The sequence below is a fragment of the Pseudorca crassidens genome, chromosome 10, assembly GCF_039906515.1.
Source record: "Pseudorca crassidens isolate mPseCra1 chromosome 10, mPseCra1.hap1, whole genome shotgun sequence".
NCBI lineage: Eukaryota > Metazoa > Chordata > Mammalia > Artiodactyla > Delphinidae > Pseudorca > Pseudorca crassidens.
Genome location: NC_090305.1, coordinates 72,878,483 through 72,898,750, shown reverse-complemented (window position 1 = coordinate 72,898,750; position 20,268 = coordinate 72,878,483). Strand labels below are relative to the sequence as shown.

At 42.4% G+C, this 20,268-nt stretch overlaps 1 protein-coding gene across 6 annotated transcripts in view; it reads right to left on the bottom strand.

Annotated features, from left to right (window-relative positions):
* The window catches only part of CACNA2D3 (calcium voltage-gated channel auxiliary subunit alpha2delta 3), a 785,949-nt gene that overhangs the window by 627,093 nt on the left and 138,588 nt on the right, over positions 1-20,268 (bottom strand). For all 6 annotated transcript variants that reach the window (XM_067754783.1, XM_067754785.1, XM_067754784.1 and 3 more), the window contains exon 3: positions 1,781-1,897. In XM_067754783.1, coding sequence (XP_067610884.1) covers positions 1,781-1,897 — 117 coding nt within the window. The remainder of the gene's footprint in view (positions 1-1,780; positions 1,898-20,268) is intronic.

Here is a 20,268-nt window from a genome sequence, read left to right as displayed (position 1 = left end):
ATAAAGAAGTGAAAACAGCTGGATACAACAAAAGCAAACAGGCAATACTATTGCTAATTTGATAAAAGAAAAACACATACAAGGACATGCACAGAAGTGTAAAGAAAAAAGACTAGAAGGAAGAAAACAAGCGTTGGTTTCCTGCTGGGTGGTGGAACTTTTGATTTTTTTCTCCGTTGGATACTTTTCAGTATATTGTAAAACTTCCAACAAAGGTGGTGTTCATTTTATAAACAGAAAATAGTAATTGTGTGGGGTTTTTCTTAAATTTTTATCTCAGGGTTCTCTGACTGTTAGATTCAAATGCCTACCATGCTGCCCTGTCTGTGAAGAATACCACTTGCTTCAAGGGAGTGATATAGAGACACACCAGAGGCCACGATGCAGCTCCCAGGAATGGCTGTCAGTGCAGTATTTCTGTGGCAGATAAGAGCACTTTTTTTCTTTTAAGGCACTTCAGAGTTTCCACCAAGAAGTTTCATATTATTTAAATTAATAATCACAGTAACAGCAGAAGTTACTATTCACTGAGCACTGCTCACGTGCCAGGTTCTGTGCTAAATGGCTCAAAACCACAACTGTGTTTGATCTTCACACTCCCTGTGAGAGTTTTCCCCACTTTAAAGATGAGGAAATTGTGGCTCATGAAGGCTGTTTTACAGAAGGTTGAAGTTTAGTAAGTGACAAAGGCAGATACTAAACCCAGGTTCAAGCTCATGCTATTACCTAAACTACAGCCCCTCCTTCCCTAAATCAAAACAGTAGAAAAATGTTTTAGAAACAAGAAAATGTGTGGGATTATAAGGTCTAAAGCAGAAATATCTTGCGGAAATTTGGTTTGGCCAATTAAGGATGAGAAAAACTAAAATAGGAAATGGACTTTTATAATAAAGTCATTCTGGAAATAATAAAACTGAAAGGTAAGTAAACTATACTTTAGAAATAAAGAACTCTTCAGATTGCAATTCTTTCCCATAATCCTGTGCCAATATGGTATTAACACAGGATATTGCAACATTCACATGTCCTAAATCAAGAATTCAGATGCCCTGTTCTGTCAGCAACAAGGAATAAAGTTGGAGGCCATCTTGGAAATCCAAAACGATGCACATGTGCACTGCAGTTCCGTTCTTCCTGCTACTATAAAATTTCACGAGTAATGGCCTATATGGGTAAAGAATCTAAACAAGAGTTGTGGATATATGTATATGTATAACTTATTCACTCTGCTGTACACCTGAAACTAAAACAACATTATAAATCAACTATACTCCAAAAAAAATTTTTTTTTAAATTTTCAGGGAGCTCTTGCCAGTCCAGATAAACATTATAATTACAGTAATATTCCAATAGAGGTAAAAAGAACTTCCAACTTCATCTAGACTCATTTACCCCATAGAAATTTTCAATTCCATATTTTGGCAAACATTGCTTAAATTTTTTTACAATTGCTTAGTTCAACCACAACGTACCCTTGAATGTACTTTGGCAATTAATGAATGCATTACACAGCCAGAGGCCATCCTCTGTGGATGTGCAATTAGGGACACCTCCACTGAAGGTATACAATCATAAGACGAAAACTGGCACCTAAATCCTACGTGAAGAAAGGGTAATTGTGCCCCTAGTAACTGATTATCCTAGTTAACCAGACTTAAGAAAGTGTGTACATCATGGCTGAGTCAACTTTGATCTCTGAGAGTTGGGTTCATCAATGCCAGTTGCCTGCAGCTGCCTTTGTGTCTTCGGGCAGTACAGAGCAGAAACCAGAGGCACTTACCCGCACTGCTTCAGACTTCTTGTGAAACATCTCTTCCATGTTCTTTGCCAGCTTTTTCACCAGTTGGAGACCATCAATTTCTTCTATGGTAACGTCTTTCTCATACTCTTTGTATTTCTGGAAGGAGGGAGGACAACATTAACATGGCACACGATACCATAAAACATCATGCCTACAATGTCAGAGCACATTTACCTAAAAGGAATAAGTAAAAATAAAGTTATAATATGGCTGTCTCTGCTGGATTTGGGGAGATTGGACTGTATTTCAAAATTATTAAACCAACTAGAGAGAAATGTGAAAACTGGCTCTGGTTCTCTTGAAGCTTAGCTAGCACCCAGGAAAAAAATAAACCCTAAAGCAATTAAAGCACAGCATCTGGGCTTCCGTGGTGGCGCAGTGGTTGAGAGTCCGCCTGCCGATGCAGGGGACATGGGTTCGTGCACCCAGTCCGGGAAGATCCCACATGCCGCGGAGCGGCTGGGCCCGTGAGCCACGGCCGCTGAGCCTGCGCTCTGCATCAGGAGAGGCCACAACAGTGAGAGGCCCGCGTACCGCAAAAAAAAAAAAAAAAAAAAAAGCACAGCATCTTATAGACATTTTATAATGTTAAAGTCCTTGCTGTCAATTTTAGTAATTCAATTCATTTCAATTACTGAGGACTTCCTATATATCCTCAAGGAACTCACAAAAAGAAGCATGTACACTAAGTACAAACAACATTAAAACAGCAACATTTCTTATATAAAAATAACCATTATATAAGATTTCATAATTTGTTAGTCTCCATAAGTGATTAATCTGACCCACAGTACACTCCAATTCTCAAAGACAACTTTTCATTTAAAACCTATCACATACCCTGGTAATTTATCTGTCTAAATCGGCAGTTCTCAAAGTGGCCCAAGAACCTCTGCAGGGTCCCTGAGACCCTTTCAAGGGTCCATGAAGTCCTCCTTTTTTCCAACAGCTTATATATATGAAGGCATGTCTTCTTACTTGATTTTAACAAGTCACAACAGATTGACCACAAAAAAAGGTATGAGAATCTACCTGTCTTCTCTTAAATCAACCCTTGAAAAGATTTGCAAAAAAGAAAAAAAAGCCACTCCTCTAATTTGTTTTTTAAAATATAGTTATTTTTAATAAAATATGTTATGTACAATGTTAACATGCAATGAGTTTTTATGTTTTGAATTTGTTAATTTTTAAATTAATGAATTCTTGGTTTTAATTTCAAATGTGGCAAATATTTATACATACAACTCACATAAGATCTTGGGAGTCCTCAATATTGTGTAAGTGTATGAAGGAATCCTAAAGCCAAAACGCTTGATATAACTAAACATTTAATTTTGTTCCTACTGGAAAGAAATATTGCTTATTAATTTAAAAAAGTTCCAAATGGAGCTCAAAATACTTTTAATGTTAAGAGGAATCCTTTACATTTATGTAGCTATGAAAAAGTCTGGAGAACTAAAAATATTGGGGGCCTTATATTTACCCTCATTTGGAGGGAAAACCTGAATCGGTTACTAACACCTTACCCCAAGCTCCTACTTGGGAAAAGCATAAGGCTCCACATGTTATCTGGGCTCTAGAGGCCTTGAGAGCAATTTCTGGAATGGAAGATATAACAACTTTTTAATGGCAGTTGTTTTTAATATAACAACTTTTTAAATTTTTAACATATAAATTTATATTTTCTCCCCATTTCCTCTACTTCTCCTTCAAATATATAAACCGGGAGGAGGCTCAGTCTTTCCTTGCCCCAAGGAAGGGAATGTGTGAGTCTGTGTGTGCGTGCACACGCATGTGTGTGTGACATAAAACGATTCCCTTCTTAGCTTAGATTTCCAAGTCCTTTGAGGCAATAACACTGGGTGTCCTAAAAGGACAAGATTAGAGTTTAAGGACAGAGGGAGTGACTCTAAGGAAACAAATGTAGAGAGAGGATTCTTTCAACCCCTAAGACTAAAATGAAATCCCTAGAGCCCGGAGGCATCTGGCCACAGAGAGCTCCCAGTGCCCATTGGGCACTGGCAGAGCAGGACAGGAGGTCAGAAAAGCAGGAAGAGACCCTTGGACTGGGCACTGGGGCCTCAAACCTGGATGTCAGGTGCAGGGCTTGGAGTTTCTCAGAATTAAAGTGATCCTGAAGAAATTTTTAAAAGTGCTATCCTGGAGCACCTGAGTCTGGACCAAAACAGACATCTGTTACATGGTTTAAAAGATGCTCAGAGAGGCTCTGCATGGTCCTATAATTGACCATGAGGCGGTTTTTTTGTTTTTTTGTTTTTTGTTTTTGCGGTATGCGGGCCTCTCACTGTTGTGGCCTCTCCCACTGCGGAGCACAGGCTCCGGACGCGCAGGCTCAGCGGCCGTGGCTCACGGGCCCAGCCGCTCCGCGGCATGTGGGATCTTCCTGGACTGGGGCACAAACCCGCTTCCCCTGCACTGGCAGGTGGACTCTCAACCACTGTGGCACCAGGGAAGCCCTGCACCATGAGTTTTAAGTGACATGCTTCTTCTCCCTGCTCCCTGAAAATGTCCATAAAAATCTTATGTGTTTATGTTGAGAGTCTTTTTCTTCTTCTAGCCTTCCCCTCCTCTTTGACAAGGTTGTCCTGGTTCCTCAAGGTGAGGAGGCTGCACCCTCCCTCCAAGCTCCCAGAGCATTCTGTGCTCATATCTCCTGGCATCACAGCTTGCATGGTCCAGGAGCTGAGGTCCTCATGGTCACCCGCCAGCCCACAGCAGACACTCACAGAACTTCTCTGGATGAAGCTTGTTGCAGAACAACTGCAATGCTACAGTACAAGGAAGATGCAAGTAAGGATGCAGCTGCACCGTCTGATGGTCCTGTAAGCGCGACCTCCCCACTCCTTGGGAGGTTGATGGGCTTGGCACAGGATGTGGGACTCCAGCCAGCCCAAGCCTGGCTCAGGCTAACAGTGTCCTCTGGTGTATGAATAAAACTTCAATAACAGTCACTGGAAACTTTCCCTAAGTTCAAATGCAAGCCAATGATCTCTTTGCAGCCAAAAATTCTGGGGGTTCTCTGCTGCCTGCCAGATGTGCTCCAAAAGCCAAGAACCAAGGCCAGCTTATACGCAAGGTTGATTCACTACCAAAAATACAAAGTTCAAGAAGTAAGTAAAACAAAACAAAGCTAATGTTAGTCTAATATTTACAGTCAGTGAAATAAATCTCTGTCTTAAGTAATTCTGAAACTAAAGGTGATCTAGAGGCTTAAGATAAAGAAAAAGAAAATGTATGTCACAATTAGCCTTTACCTAAATCTTTTGATCTTTATATTGGTCCTCATTATTCTGGTCATATCTATTATTTACATGTTTTTTTCTCCCAGTAGACTTCTAGAAGGGAATCAATTTATTCAACTCTGACTATCCACTGACTTCTCAATGTGTCCTTCCCGCATCCTCTTTTCTTCCGAGTCTGCTCTGTGAAAAGGAGCCGCCGATTTTATGGAGGGCTGTGCGTCTCCCAGGCCTCCTTGTGCCTGGTGACCTAGCTAAGTAAGCTCAACACGAAGCTCTGTGCCAAGCCAAGGATTCTAGATCTGGGACAAACTCAGCAGTTCACTGGTTCTATTCCTCTTCCAGCCTCAGCCCTCTCCCTTTAGGACATGTGACAATGGGTCCTCTTTGCCAATGAGCCAAGCCTCAAACTACTTTCTCACCACCCTGGGGAAGTTATCCCATAAGAAAAAAACACTCTGCTTTTCAAGATGTGTTAATGGCTGTTGGAATTGGGTCAGAACGACGTAATGTCTTACTCTTACCAGGAAACATTACTCTTTGCTAGAATCAAAGGATTTTGAAGAACAGAGAGAGTAACCAAGTTATAGTCATTAATCAATTGCAAACCCTTAGCGGCTTAGAATGGTGATATACACCAAAAGCATCAAAAACGTACCTACTGTAGGAAACCAAGCAACATGACCTCTAGCAACTGGATAGAGTAAGCTACAACGGTACAACAAGTTCTACACAGCCATCCCAAACTGTGCAAAAGAATGTAGGAAACTAGCATACAGAATGTTGCAATAGGTTACAGACAGTAATGGGTGATTAGTAATTTGTTTTAAATTACTAATCTGCCTACACGTACACACACACACACACACACACACAAACATACACACAAACACACTGTGAGGACGGATGCCAAATGCTCACAGCTGGCTGTGCTACTGCAAATGATTTTTCTTCTTTCTGCTTACCTGTATTTTCTAATTTTTATAATGAACATACTTTTTTTTGGAAATTAGAAAATATAAGAGGTGTAGTTATATGTAGAATAGAATATGGGCACTTAATAACAAAGTTCTGTTGGGGAAATGTGGCCCAATTAGAATCTGTGTAGTTAAGCAGGATGTCTTCATTAGCAGAGCCTAAGGAAGTCAGCAAAATTAGTCCTCCGTGTGTCAAAGGCCCAGCACGGCGCCAGAAGCTTTTCACATATTAATTTGTTGAATCCTCACAGCTACCCCGGGGGGCACGTGTCATCCCCATGTTGCAGATAGGGAACTGAGGCACAGAGAGGTTTAGTCAGTTGTTTAAAGTCAAATGGTTAGAGAGTGAGTTTTAAACCTAGCGAGGTCTGACTTTGAATTGCTTGGTCTTTTGCACTTAGGGGGTAGGGAGTGAAGGATTGATAGTCTAAATATTTGTGAACTTGTTTCAGAGGGCCCATTTCACTGCCATCACAAGGCCTATTTCATTGATCTTGTAGCCAACAGTGGCTTGGACTCACCAAGAGCGAGTCAAATACCTAAAACAAGAGACATTGTCAGTTAACAAGGGCGGTTAACATCGTCAGTTAACAAGGGCAGCTGCTTACGAGGCTGCTCCAAGTGAGCAAAAGCCATGCGGCAGGGCACAATGGATGTCACAGGTGGGGACGCTATCCCTCCACTGGGCCTCTGAGGGTGCAAGCTTGGAGCCTGACCCCAGAGGAGCAGACACAGCTCTTGACCCTTGAAAGCGGCCCAGGGGACTTAATTATATATTAATACCGTGGCTGTGTTTGGGCTACAAATCATCTGTTCTCCAAGGTACCAAGAACGACCTGGAGGCAAAATACCCCAAATTCCTCCTCCTCTGGGGTTTGACTCCGCACACAGCTATGACAACAGTGAAGCTTTATTTTCTACAGCCTCAAGGACTGCTCTGGCAATTACTTTGTTTTGTGTAAAAACAGTAAAAAATAAAATAAAATAAAATAAAAAATAAAACAGGCATCCTTCAACTGGGATAAGGAATTCAGAAAGTATCAGCGGGTTTCTGCCAACACACAAAATGAAGGCAGTGGGGAAGACCAACATGGAAGAGACACTATGCCACCTGACTAAAGATTCAGACGGGTCTGGATTTGACCTCTGTCTCCAACACTCCATTTATTTGTTCCACAAATGTCTATTTCGTGTCTATGGTATGCCAGGCAGGGGACGAGGCACCAAGCACAACATGATAAGTAATGCAAAGTGGAAGAAAGCTCATGGTCTAATGATCTGATGAGTAAACTGGCAAAGAAGATACAACATCGTGGTAAGTACCCTGATGGGGTGGTCAAGGCAGTCACTCAATCTTGCTGGAACCCTACAGGATGATTAGACTGGGAAGAGGGGAGATGCAACAGCGGATGAGCAGAGGGAGCAGTAGGTATGGAGTTCAGGGCAAGAGGCTGCCTGGAGCTCAGGGAACTACTCCTGTTCCACTTCACTGGTGCATGGATGGCCAGGACGAGGGACTCTGGTGAGAGACGAGGCCATAAAGGTGACCAGGGCCAGGCCATCAAGGGTAGTGTGCTAGGATGAAGAGTTTGGACTTTATCCTGACTTGGGTAGGAGGCTGAGGGTGTGGAGACAGACAACAACCAGAGTCACTGAAGGATTTAAGAGGAGGAAGGACCCAGTGACCAGATTTGTGGTTTTGAAAAATCTCAGTGTGCAGAGTGGGAAGGAGGGACATAAAACTGGATGGAGACAAGGAATTGGGAGGCTGGGGTAGCCAGGACTTGGGAGACAGCACTGGAAAAAAGTTAGAAGAGTCAGAGAATGAGAGGTGGGCTCCCTGGGAGACATCAACAGGTCTGATGGTCAGACACGGCAGCTGTTTGGGCTGGTTGGCCATGCCACTTTAAGGAAATTGCTTAACCTCCTGGGTCTCAGTGTCCTCGATCAGAATACCAGAGATAATGATGCCCATCTTCCAGGGCTGCTCTGGAGGGTTACTGGGGGACGTCTCTGAAAGCTCCCAGCATAGTGCCCGCACAAAACGGGCCACTCTAAATCTTCGTGCTCCCCTGTTTTTCCCTCTTGGAATTTCTGCTACAGAGGATTCTAGTCCATTCTGTATTTTCATACCAATGCCTTCCTGAACCGAAGCTTTTAATGGAGCAGACAAATTCCAACAAGGTGGTTGATGATGCTGCTGTTCTTCACTCTGCCACCCCCGTACATCCTCTGGGCCTCCCCCTGGACTGGGGCAGTAGCTAGTGACACCTGAGTAACACAGCCTGTGGCTTTAGCCAAGACCAGGGTCGAGGCAGAACACAGCCCTTCACAAGCGCACCTCTCAGCATTCATGACACAGAAGGAAGGCAGCCTTAGAAACTTTTTATTCCCTCTGTCACAGGGGAACATCAGAAGCTTCCATTCCTTCTGTTAGCAGAATCAGCATTTGGCAAGAAATCCTGTGATAAGCCAAGAACATTTATCATTTGAGAAGGGAGACAGAGAAATGCATTATTTCTGTAGCATCTATTTTGCCAGATCATTTCACACAAACACCAGGAAGAGAAAAGCACTACCTCACTGTCAGAACACTTAATGTTGTTCATACCTTTGGGTCATTTTTTTCCTACGGGCTAACTGCATATCTAGAAGTCAGTCACCTGGAACAGTCCCCAGAGAGGGGGCTCCAGTCAGGAGGCTTCTGATCAATCACAATTAATTAGTACAGAAGCCCAACACAGAAGAGGTGCTCTGAGTGTGCTCGGCACCAGCAAAAAATACCCTCTTGCAGAGGATGGATGCAGGAGTACCATTAGCCAAAGAGCTGGAACATCTGAACATGGTCTCTTGGCCAAATTTTCTCATCACAAACTGAAACTACATCTCTAGAGTCAGTATAATTAAATCACTCGATAAGGATTGACAGAAGGTCCAGGGGAGGAGATGATAAAGCAAAGACCTGCTTGTCCCCAAGTGAGAATCTGGAGAGCTTGCCTCAAAGCCCACGACTTGAGAGAAACTGGCCTGCTTCCCCATCCCACCCCTAAGCCTCCAACACTTCCCTTAAAAGCCCCTGACCCCGTTTCCCAGTAAACCCTATTACTAGGAAAGCAACCCATACAGGCTAAGCCCAGAACCCTTAAAGGTGGCTTGTTACATAAAAGTGGAAGATGCCTCATGTTCCTACCTTAAGATTCAATTTTTGGTCTTATTCTCATTCCTTCAAGTTCTGAAATACCCACAGTACCAGAGGTAAAATCATTAAACCAACTACTGAAGTAAGGATCACACCAAAACAAAAAAGGAACCTAAACTGAAATCACTGCTATTTTCATTCATTTAACAAGTATTTACAAACTGCCTACCATGTGTAGGTAGGTGGGGGGAACAATGACAAATATACATGTTCCCTTGGGATATAAGGAGGCTAATTTTTTGGTTCTTTTTATTAAAAATAAATAATAAATAAGTTGGAGCAGAGCCACACGGGTTATTTCAATTGAAACCTGAGCCCTGATATCCCACACAGCCGTTCTGTGTGTGTCTCCTCCCAGGGTCACACCTGTCTGCAGTGCAGGTATGTCACTTCTGCCAGATGTGGGAGAGTGTTGTGTGCCTTCTACTAAGTGCAGAACAGTCTATAAAGCACAGACATATATTTCTCCCTGAGTAGGGAGGGGTGAGTAGCAGGATATTTGGGCAACCCAAATTGATTTGTAAACAATGAAAAATTGGCCAGGAACAAGAATGACAGGATGGTCAGCAGGTAGGAAGAGGGTTCCAGGGAGGAATGTAAAACAATGAATTAGCCATGGGTTGTAGAAAAGGAGATGACTGTATAGCATATATAATTCCCTGCCTCCTGGGAGATGAAATTTACAAAGTACCCTATCAGTGTAACAGTCATGAGCAGACAGTCATGAGCCATCACAAGGTGGTTGGTCAACAGAGGCAGGACATCTATGGTCAAGGCTTGATGAACAGTGGGAACAGGGTGAGGTGGGGGAGGTGGGGGACGGGGGAGAGTGGGAAGGGTAGTCTCTTTAGATTGCATGTAAGCTCATCATATGTCCCTCCAGTGGGGAGAAAGTGATGCAGTTCCTGTTCTGTCTCCTCTGTCTTATTTGTAGCAAAGGGGACTGACAATGATCAGATGGGTGGGAAAGCATCTGCATGGATTTTGCTGGCATGCTATTGATTTGCAGCCTGGTGGCAGCATCCTGCTTGGCTTAGAATCACTGGCCAGGATTCAAGTCTGAGGAAAATCAACAATGTGCATCCCACTTGCTAGGCCATTTGGTGTGGTGCTAAGACCAAGGACTCTCCATTCAGATGTACTAAATTCAAGTCCTAGCAATGTGACAAGTTGCTCAATCTCCATCGGCCTCCTTTCCTTCAATAGTAGAGTGGGTTATACCAGACCTCCTACTGTTCCCAGGATGATCAAATGAGGTCGAGTGTGTAAAGTCCCTGGCAGCACGCTGGACACAGAGTAAAGCACTCAAAAAATGTTGACGATGATGGCAGAAGTGGTAACACATGCCAACATTTGTTCTATAAGTTCTGAAAAAGGAAATTCTCTTGCCTCAACAAGAAAAAGCTCTCAGCCAAGGTCATAACCTAACAGATGAACTACCTCTGAATGTTGCTGTGGGCAATGGCATTTTTCAAATATATTCCCAAAGCACTGAGGGGGTCTTCAACAGTAACTCTGTGGGGATGGCTCCCTTCTGGCAGAAACTGGATGCTAGACGTCTGTATGTGTATAAGGGTGGATGACAGTTTTCAGATATGTTACTAAAGATGTTGCAATAAAAACTAATCATCTACAATTTCTGGATTCTCTCCTTATAGGCAGTGTCATTTTTTTATTATGACATAAATGTACTTAGTATTCCTCTCCAATCAATTATCGCATGTGGAAGTGTCACTTCAAAATACAACACTCCAAAGCAATTATGTTTCCAAGTAAATATATTTCTAAATCCTTTAAGCTTTAAGCTGATGTTAGAAACACTTCTTCTTAATTATAACCGTAACAACAACAAACCTAGCTGAATTCATGGAACTCTAGGTCACAGAAGAATATTTTTCTATTCGAAAATGGAAAATGCCATTTTGTACAAATCATTCTGTTTCACAGAGATATTCCAATCAAGTGCCTCCAGGGTCAAAACAAAACCCCACCCATTATTAATGCAGTGCTCTTCCAGATCTAGTTAAGTCTAAGGAACATCCTTGAAGAATGCAGTTTTTCTCTGTCAAAGCCATCAGAACAAGAGATAATTTGATTAAGAATTAGAGACCCTGTTTAGGAATGACAGAAGAGAGAGGAGGACAGGGCACTAAATTACAACCAAAGAATAAGCAGAGAGGAGGCAGGGAGCAGCTGGACTCTGACTTCTGCAGGGCTGCAGCAAATGTGGACCACTTGAGGAATCTGGAATATCACCTACAGGCAGTTCTTGTTCTGTGGGGTGAGAAGCATGGGAATGAACCACCATTGAAGACAGTAGTTTTCCTCAGCATGTTTTTTAAGAACTTCCACCTTGAGTGGGGTGGTGGGGGTGGGGTGGGGAGAGTTGTCAGGGGAAGGAGTGGTGTGGTCTAAATTACTTCTTAAGGTGCTTTTTGATACTCACCTCAAGAAAGCATTATCACAAGAAGTATTGGGGTCCCCAGCCCGAGTGCCCCTGGAGCCTTTGTTCCCAGCGAGCTATGTGGAATGCCCTACTAAATCAAGAGTTCCAGAGAGACTGCTCTTCAGAGCAGTGGTGGTCTCTGACAGATTTCTACTACTTTCAGATTGTCAGGTCCTGAATTAAAAGATGGATATCTCTCCTCTCCCTGTTTTACAGTCTATACTCTTTTTGTTTTTTAAGTCCAAATAAGTCTCATAAGCTTTTACTGTTTCACATAGTCAACTGGTCAAATGCACTGATAAATTTTAACTCTGTGGTGATAAAACTGAGTGTGAATGCTGCATTAGATTCCTGTTTTATACAAGGGAAATTAAGTCAGAGGCAAGCTACTAAACCTGCTGTTGATACAACCATCTTTGCCCTAGCATGGCAGTGTAACATACTGCTTCAAAATTGGGAAATTCATCTGTCTACTGAACAAAATCAAATGGTCTCAATACTTATTAAAAAAAAACTCCAGTTCCTGGATATTTTCTGGATTACTGCATGGGGATCTGAGGTTCTGAAATATGAATATTTATGCTGTACATACATCCTCACAACACGAAAAGCCAAAATAATTATTACAGGACCATGTGTGTTAGAGAAGACAAATCTCATTGTATGCATTTATGAGTGTGTTTTACGTATGCCAACAAATTTAACTACAGCCAAACTGCAAATAATAAGCCATTACTTTACAAAGCCTGGACTATTTGCATAGATTATTTCTTGCGGCTTACTTTTTTCAAACACATTTTTCTGATGTTCCAATTTAAAATAATTCATTCTTCCTACTCCCCAAGGATCAGCGGGAACAATAACAACAACAATAATCATTTATTATTAATAATAGCAACCAGCATTTATTACTTACTTTGGGTCACGTAGATATTGTTTCCCCCCATTTTACAGGTTAGGGAACTGAGGCACAGAGAAATAAGATAACTTACTTAGCTAAGGCTGGACCACTAGTAAGTGGTTGTATTAATTCAAGAGACACTAGCTACTATAATAAAAAATATCCCAAAACCTCAATGGCTTAACACAATAGAGGTTTACTTCTTGTTCATGTAACCCTCCCATGAGGGGGTTCTTTGTTGCCAGTCTTTCACATAGTGATTCAGGGACCCAGGATCCTTCCACCAGGCACTAGAGTCTTTTGCATTCAGCCAGGAGATGCAGGGGGAAGGGATGGAGAAGATACACTTGCTTCTTGAACTCCTTAGCCTGGAAGTGACATGCATCAGCTCTGTTCACATTCCACTGGTAGTAACCAGCCACCCAGCCCAACCCAAAGTAAGAGGGCCCTGGAAATAGAACAGGTGGCTGGGGAGCCATTTCCAGGCTCTAAGTCAACACTGTGGAAATGGGAACTTAAATCATCAGGGGTGTGTTAGCTGTCTGGATTTGAATCCAGGCAGCATGGCCCCAGAGTCCATGCTTGTAACCACCACACTTTAAACACTTGATATAAACTGTTGCTAGATGAAACCTCAGATTAAAACTTGGCTGGTAACCATCTGCATGATGGACACTTTAGAGCTGGTGCAAACAAGTCACAATCTACCCAACCACTTGTATGTGTAATTATGGTCAGGTGCCAATGGTAAAGGCCAAGATCTTGCAACACAGAAAGGAACACATTATAAACAATTCTTAGACATTTTGTCCAATTTCTTTAATCCCAGCTCAAATAAAACTGCTTTTTCAATAACATCAATGGCCTTCTTTAGCATAGGATATTTGTTGCCCAGGCGCCACAAAGTTAATTGGCTTAACTAAAGTCTTTTTAATTCTATATCTGAGATGTCCTGGAAATCGAAGGCAATCAATGAATAAGTCTGGAAGACCGTAACAAGCTTACAGTTAATACTATTGGCAGCTGCTCAAGTGGTTTCTGTACTTACAGAGCCAAAAGCTGGAAATGAGTGTTATGACCCTGCATCTGAATGAATCTTTAACTCCATCAACTCCAGACTAACTCCATCAACTACAAACTGAATACAGAGATGCCTATTTACGGCACAGCTAAACCCTAGCTTTTCTTTGGTGAGTGTAGAGAACCATGGTGAGATGGTGCTTAATAGTTACCAACCCACCCTCCCTCCTGTTGAAAGGAAGAGATAAAGACTAGGTCTCCCTTCTCGTGTCTAAAGCTTCCTCTGTAAAAAGATTCTGGTATAGAATTCCCTGTTGCTGATATCAGAGACTAAGAAAAATGATCCAGAGCATCAGCATCCTTCACAGAAATACTGCCTTCCTTCCACCTGTCCACAGGTGCTTGAGGAATTTGCAGCAGGTGACCCCCTCCCATTTCACCCGCCATCAAGAAAAGTGCAGACATTATACAGGGCCTCCCCTATGCCGAGATGCAAAAACATAAATCTGAGCCCTCTAAAAATTTAAATGTCACCAACTTCAGAATCAAATGATTTTCTGACATCCTTCACAAAGCCCAGCACACAGGACTTTTCCCCAATATCTTTAAAGTCAGTGTTAGAATCCAAAAGGAACTTAGGAATAATCCATCTCAGAAGCCATAATTCAAACACCTCCAGAGGCCAGATGGGTCATATCAGGCAACAGACTCGGGCCAGTCTGGGCCCTGCAGCAAACAGCAGAGCTTCTGTCTCATCCTAAATGGTGGCCACTTTTTAGCTTCTGCTGATCTCTGTAGGGCGAGGGGCACACTGTGGTTACCCAATCTTCCATTTGTTAAGAGAAGCCAGAAATCTATGTTTTTCTGTGAAATCTCCCACTGAGTCCATTTCTTTGAACACTCTGGGGCCCAGATACAAAATGTCTCTAAACATCTTCCTCCTCATTCATCTTCACATGAGGAGCCTGAGACAGAATAACATGGGCTCACATCTCCCACAGGGCAGTGATGTGCTGGACAGCGTGTGGATGGCTTCCGGCATCTACCGCTAATCCTTGAAGCAGGAACTGCTATGAGCACCACTGAGTCTAAGGCATCTAGTGGGCAGCAGCCAGCCCAGGCCAATAAGGGACAGATGCCCACCTGGATCACCAAGGTCCCAGACAGTAGAGAAAGAGCCCGGGTCCTTTTCACCCTTTGGGGTTCCCTGGCCATGCAGGGGCTCAGGACCTGAGGCTGCCCTCCCCTAGAGACCCCCATGTATGACCAAAAGCACTTTGATTCCTCATGCACTGGGGGTTGCTAGGCATGGAAAAAGACCCTGAAGTCGAGGAATCTATAGGCATGTTGAGAGAAGCCCACACATTACTCTTGAAATGGGGACTCTTCTACAGCACTTTGAAGAATTCTGGAGTCCTAGGATATGTTAACTAATGTTCTGCTCTCTCGCTCTCTCTCTCACTCTCTCTCTTTCTCTCTCTCACACACACACACACACACACACACACAATCATTATGCTACCAATATTTTTTCTCCTAGAATGTATTTAGGAAAAAAGAAGGAAATTAATCAATACATCCACCTTATTATTACTATACTATGGTATGCCTTTAACATGGGAATTTGTGGGTGGGGGAGTTGGGGGAGTGGCTGCTCTGGCATCTCGTGAAGCCCATGGGCCCCTTCTAAGAATATTTTCAAATGCAAAAGAGGAAACACATAGGAAGGAAACCAATTATATTGAAATTCAGTTTTCAAAATGTTTAAACCATCAATTTGTGATGCAGTAATGTAGATGTTTCTTCATCAGCGCATTAAATAACAAGAACTAATGGTAAGACTATACTGCCACAGCCATGGATGTCAAGGATAAGCATCAACAGCAAAGAGATATCTGCATCAGCTACGATATGACATGAGAAGATTTGTGACTTTTGTTGGTGACAAAGTCATAGGAACTGTTGTGGCTTGTTACCTACATTTGTAAGCTAAAGTAATAAATTTCAGTTAGAGGTTGGTGAAAATAAAAGGTGTTGCTTTTTTCCCACCCAAGTTCATAGCCCCCTGAATTCCCTCCATGGTGGGGACACAGGTTAAGCACCCCTATGCACTCCCCAAGAACAGCAAGAGGTCCCAGAAAAGGTCACCCTATGTGTGAACAGTGACAGGGCATCTGCCCCTGATTCACATGCAGCATCAGGATATACAATGCCCGTTTTTGACCACTGGTATATGTCACATGCACTGTCTGATCATTAGCATATATTTACAATCCAATTTAAGGTTTATGTATATTAAACATACACACCAAATTATGGACATTTCCTGTAACAGTTAATTCTAGCAGATGGCTTTGCTGTCTTTATAAGTATAGGTTACGAGTTTCCCTGGGTACTCTGTAAATAAATGATGATTTCTCAAATGAATCAGGGAAGGGTAAACACCAAACTGTAAACAATATTTATCTCAGGCCAGAGTCTTCAAGAAGAGCTGAAGAGAACTATATTTTTTTCCTTATGTAACCACTGGGTTATTAGAATTCTTCACAAAGAGCATACATTCATGTATTATTTGTGTGATTAAAAATACATAAAGTGTCAAGTCAAAGAAATTTAGTAATCATTGGTATAAAAATATAATAAATGCCTCATAATCTGAAAAGAGGAATGTGACTGGCTCAGAAGGCCTACACTTGAGACATGAATTAAACAACCCATTGAACAAGCCTGACCTTTGTCCACAGCTACCAGACGACTGTGTCAAAAAAATATTTCACTTGATGCATGTGCAACTGCGTACCATCATAGAACTCTGCTCATGAGATAACTGCTAAGTGACATACATTACATCTATAATTAAAGCCATGTAAAAACACAAAGCAAAAGACACTGGGAGGCACCACGACAAAATTCTAACCATGGCTGGGTTAGGGTGGCAGAATTTTGGATGAATTTTTCCAGTTTTCTAAATGTATTTTGCAATATTGCTTTTCAAATAGGAAAAGTAAAATCTAAGATGGAGAAAAATAGAACAGTAAGGGTGAAATTCAAGTGCAGGCAGGCTGGCTCCAGATCCCATGCTCTGACTTCCCCCAATAACTCTCCTAAAATAGTTGAAGGTAAAATGAGACTTTTTCTCTTATTCTAAAAGCAAAATGTTCTCACTGTAGGAAGAACAACCAGAAGGTGGATATAAGCAAATAAAAGAAAACAAAAGGGCTTCCTTGGTGGCACAGTGGTTGAGAATCTGCCTGCCAATGCAGGGGACACGGGTTCGAGCCCTGGTCTGGGAAGATCCCACATGCCACGGAGCAACTAGGCCCGTGAGCCACAACTACTGAGCCTGTGCATCTAGAGCCTGTGCTCCTCAACTAGAGAGGCCGCAATAGTGAGAGGCCTGCACACCGTGATGAAGAGTGGCCCCCACTTGCCACAACTAGAGAAAGCCCTCGCACAGAAACGAAGACCCAACACAGCCAAAAAATAAATAAATTAATTAATTATAAAAAGAAAAAAAAAGAAAACAAAAACCCTAGTCCCACTTCCCCAAAATACAAGGGGCTACCCTGTGATTAAGATCCTTACAGATATTTTCCATTTTTGAAATATAAGATCATAAGTGTAGTTGTTTCTTTATAATCAAAGTGAGATAATCCTATACATGCCTATGGGGTATATTTTCAAATTATGTCCCCAGGAAGTGCAAGTGCAAAACAGTTCATCCTTTAGAACACCAAAATAAATGTCAAGGGAAGAAAGAGGTCTGGCAGCCTTTTATAGGATCTGCACCATTCCACGTTCATCAACCGTAAGAGTTTCACTATGGGCACAGCTTCACTGGGTAAAAACCAGCAACAAAACACTTACAGGTTTGAATTACCAAATATTTATCTTCCAAATAAATCTTGTGTCTTCTTACCCTCACAGAAAATTGATTTGTTAATTCACTTCTATTTCATTCTATAATGTCTCCTTTTGTTAATCCTCTTTCCCTGGGGGGACTCTTTTCAAATCTTGTCACTTACTCTTCACTGAAAAAGTTCCCTTTTCTGAATTCAAGGTGAATTGTACTTAATATACGAGCCCTGAATTTACATGCCGTTTTTTACCTTCCTTTATGTTCCATGGTCTCTCTCAGTAATTGAAATGTTTTTTTAGCTGTTCCATTTCCTTGTTATCACCATGTTTCCCTTAATTCATTCATCTTTCATTAAATACAGTGGTAGGCTACAAAAGGTTAACCAGAATAAGGAAAGGAAAAGGAAAAAATTGGAACATCAAGCAAAAACAGAAAGTGAGAATTAACTTTAAAAACACGACGTACACATTAGTTGAAGAAGCACCAAATGAAGGAACTTACTTGGGCCAACATTCTCCTTGCAAACAGAATGGGGGGCAGTTATCCCACAGCCCTGGACCAGGAGTGTGGTGCGTGTCCCTTTAGCCTTGTCCTCATTATTATGATGTTTCAGTTAGGCTATAAAGCACTGACAACTTAAAAAAATATGGAACCACATATCTGAAGGTCAAGAATTATGAACTTCCCAGTGAAGTATCCAAAAGCACACGTCACAAATGAAGACTCCGAGACTCACAGAGGCTACCAACTGTCCCAAGTTTATTCCCACAAGTGGCAAAGTCTGGATCCAGTCCCAGATGGAGGACTTCAAAGTCCACCGATACACTTTCCTTCTTACTCCCAAGGAATCAATCTGAAAGTTGAGTCACCTCCTTGCAGAGTGGTAATACCTCTCCATCTGTCTGTTTTATGAATCTCCATTTCATATATCAGAGTTCAGGAAGCAAACTGCTTCTGTGTTGTTCAAAAATTATTTCACATGACCCAAGCACACGCCCTGTGTGAGTGCTAAAAAGGATCCAGGAGGGGCTTCCCTGGTGGCGCAGTGGTTGAGAGTCCCCCTGCCGATGCAGGGGACACGGGTTTGTGCCCCGGTCTGGGAAGATCCCACATGCCGCAGAGCGGCTGGGCCCGTGAGCCATGGCCACTGAGCCTGTGCTCCTCAATGGGAGAGGCCACAACAGTGAGAGGCCCGCGTAGCGCAAAAAAAAAAAAAAAAAGGATCCAGGAAACAAAAAGTAACGACGGCTGGTCAAATGATCTTGCCATAATGGGCTCTGTTACATCCAATTTTTTCTTTTAGAAGCTCCTCCCTCCCTCTATTTGCTCCCATCCTTCCCTCTCCCCAGCCTACCCGATCAAGGGTCATCATCTGTAGGAAGTCTCCTCATTCCCTAGGGTAAGACTTTGGTCCAATTTACTTACTGATCCCTCCTCCAAATGAGAGTGAGATACCACAACACTTGACATAGTTTAATATGCGTATGAATCTCCCGAGGGGGGGTTATTAAAATGCAGATTCTGATTCAGATCTGGAGTAGGGCTGGGGATTCTGCATTTCTAAAAAGTCCCCTGATGATGCAGGTGCTATTGGTCCCAGGACCAAAAACTGAGGTCTAAAGGAAAGAGACTGTGGGTTTCATCTCCATATTCTCCATGCATAGAGCTGCAGGAGAGGAGGTGAGGAGGGAGGCTCACTGAGGGAATAAAGAATTCCTACATGGGTATGTCAGGAAAGCTGTGTTGCTGCTGTTTGTTCAGGGTTTTATTTGAAACATTCAGCATTAATACACAAAGTACACTGATTTGAGAAGATGGAACTTATAAACCAAGGCCCCAGTTTAACTTCAAAGTTATTTCCTACCATATTCTATAGATTCAAAATATGACACCATCTTCAGCAACTCAGGGAGTTCAGAAGTTAAAAACAACAGGTGAGAAAACACAACACTCTGAGAGAAAATAAATGAGGTTGTCAATGTTCTTTCTAATTTATGGTCCAACATGCCGGCTCTCTTTTCCTCACTACAGACTGGGTTATGAAATAATACTGCATCTGTCCTAAACCCTCTGCTAGGACTCTCCCTCAGAGGCTAATAATAATAACAATAATAACCACAGCAGCTGTAGCACCCCAAGCTTAACTGAGCATTCACCCTGTCCCATGCACTAAGTGCTTCATATAAAAAGTAAGTAGTTTAACCCCACAACAGGTAGCTACTATTATCACCTCCGTTTTACCAAAGTACAACCTCAGGTTATGAGGAACGACATGGTTTGCCCAAGGTCACGGAGCCAGTTCACAGCAGGGTAGGATTCGAACCCAGGCTGACTCCTAAGCATGGTGTCTGAGAGATATGCTACCAAGGTCATTTCAAGGTACAGTGAAGGAAAAAGTGACCCTAAAGACAAATTCTGAGACCTGGATCACTAACTCTAGATAGGAAGCAGGAGAGATATTCCTTTGGATGTGCAGAAAGGTCCCCCTGACCTCGAAAGATGCTGAACTCAGCCCAGACACAAGCTCGGCTCTGCCGAAGTTGGCCTGATGGTCGGGCATCCACTGTTCTCCCATTTTACTCATCTGCCCTTTATTCTGCATGAAACACATTCCTCTCCCTTTTCCCCACAATACAATTTGTCTCTCTCTCACCTGGCTTTTTAGTTAAAAACAAGAGAGATGAAGCTTGAAACCTAATTAAGGAAATGGCCCATGTACAAAGAAAACAGCCAGGGATCATTATTCAAATGACAGCCTCTCCTTTTGTTTTTGAGGGAAAGCTAATGACTGCTATGCAGCCCAGT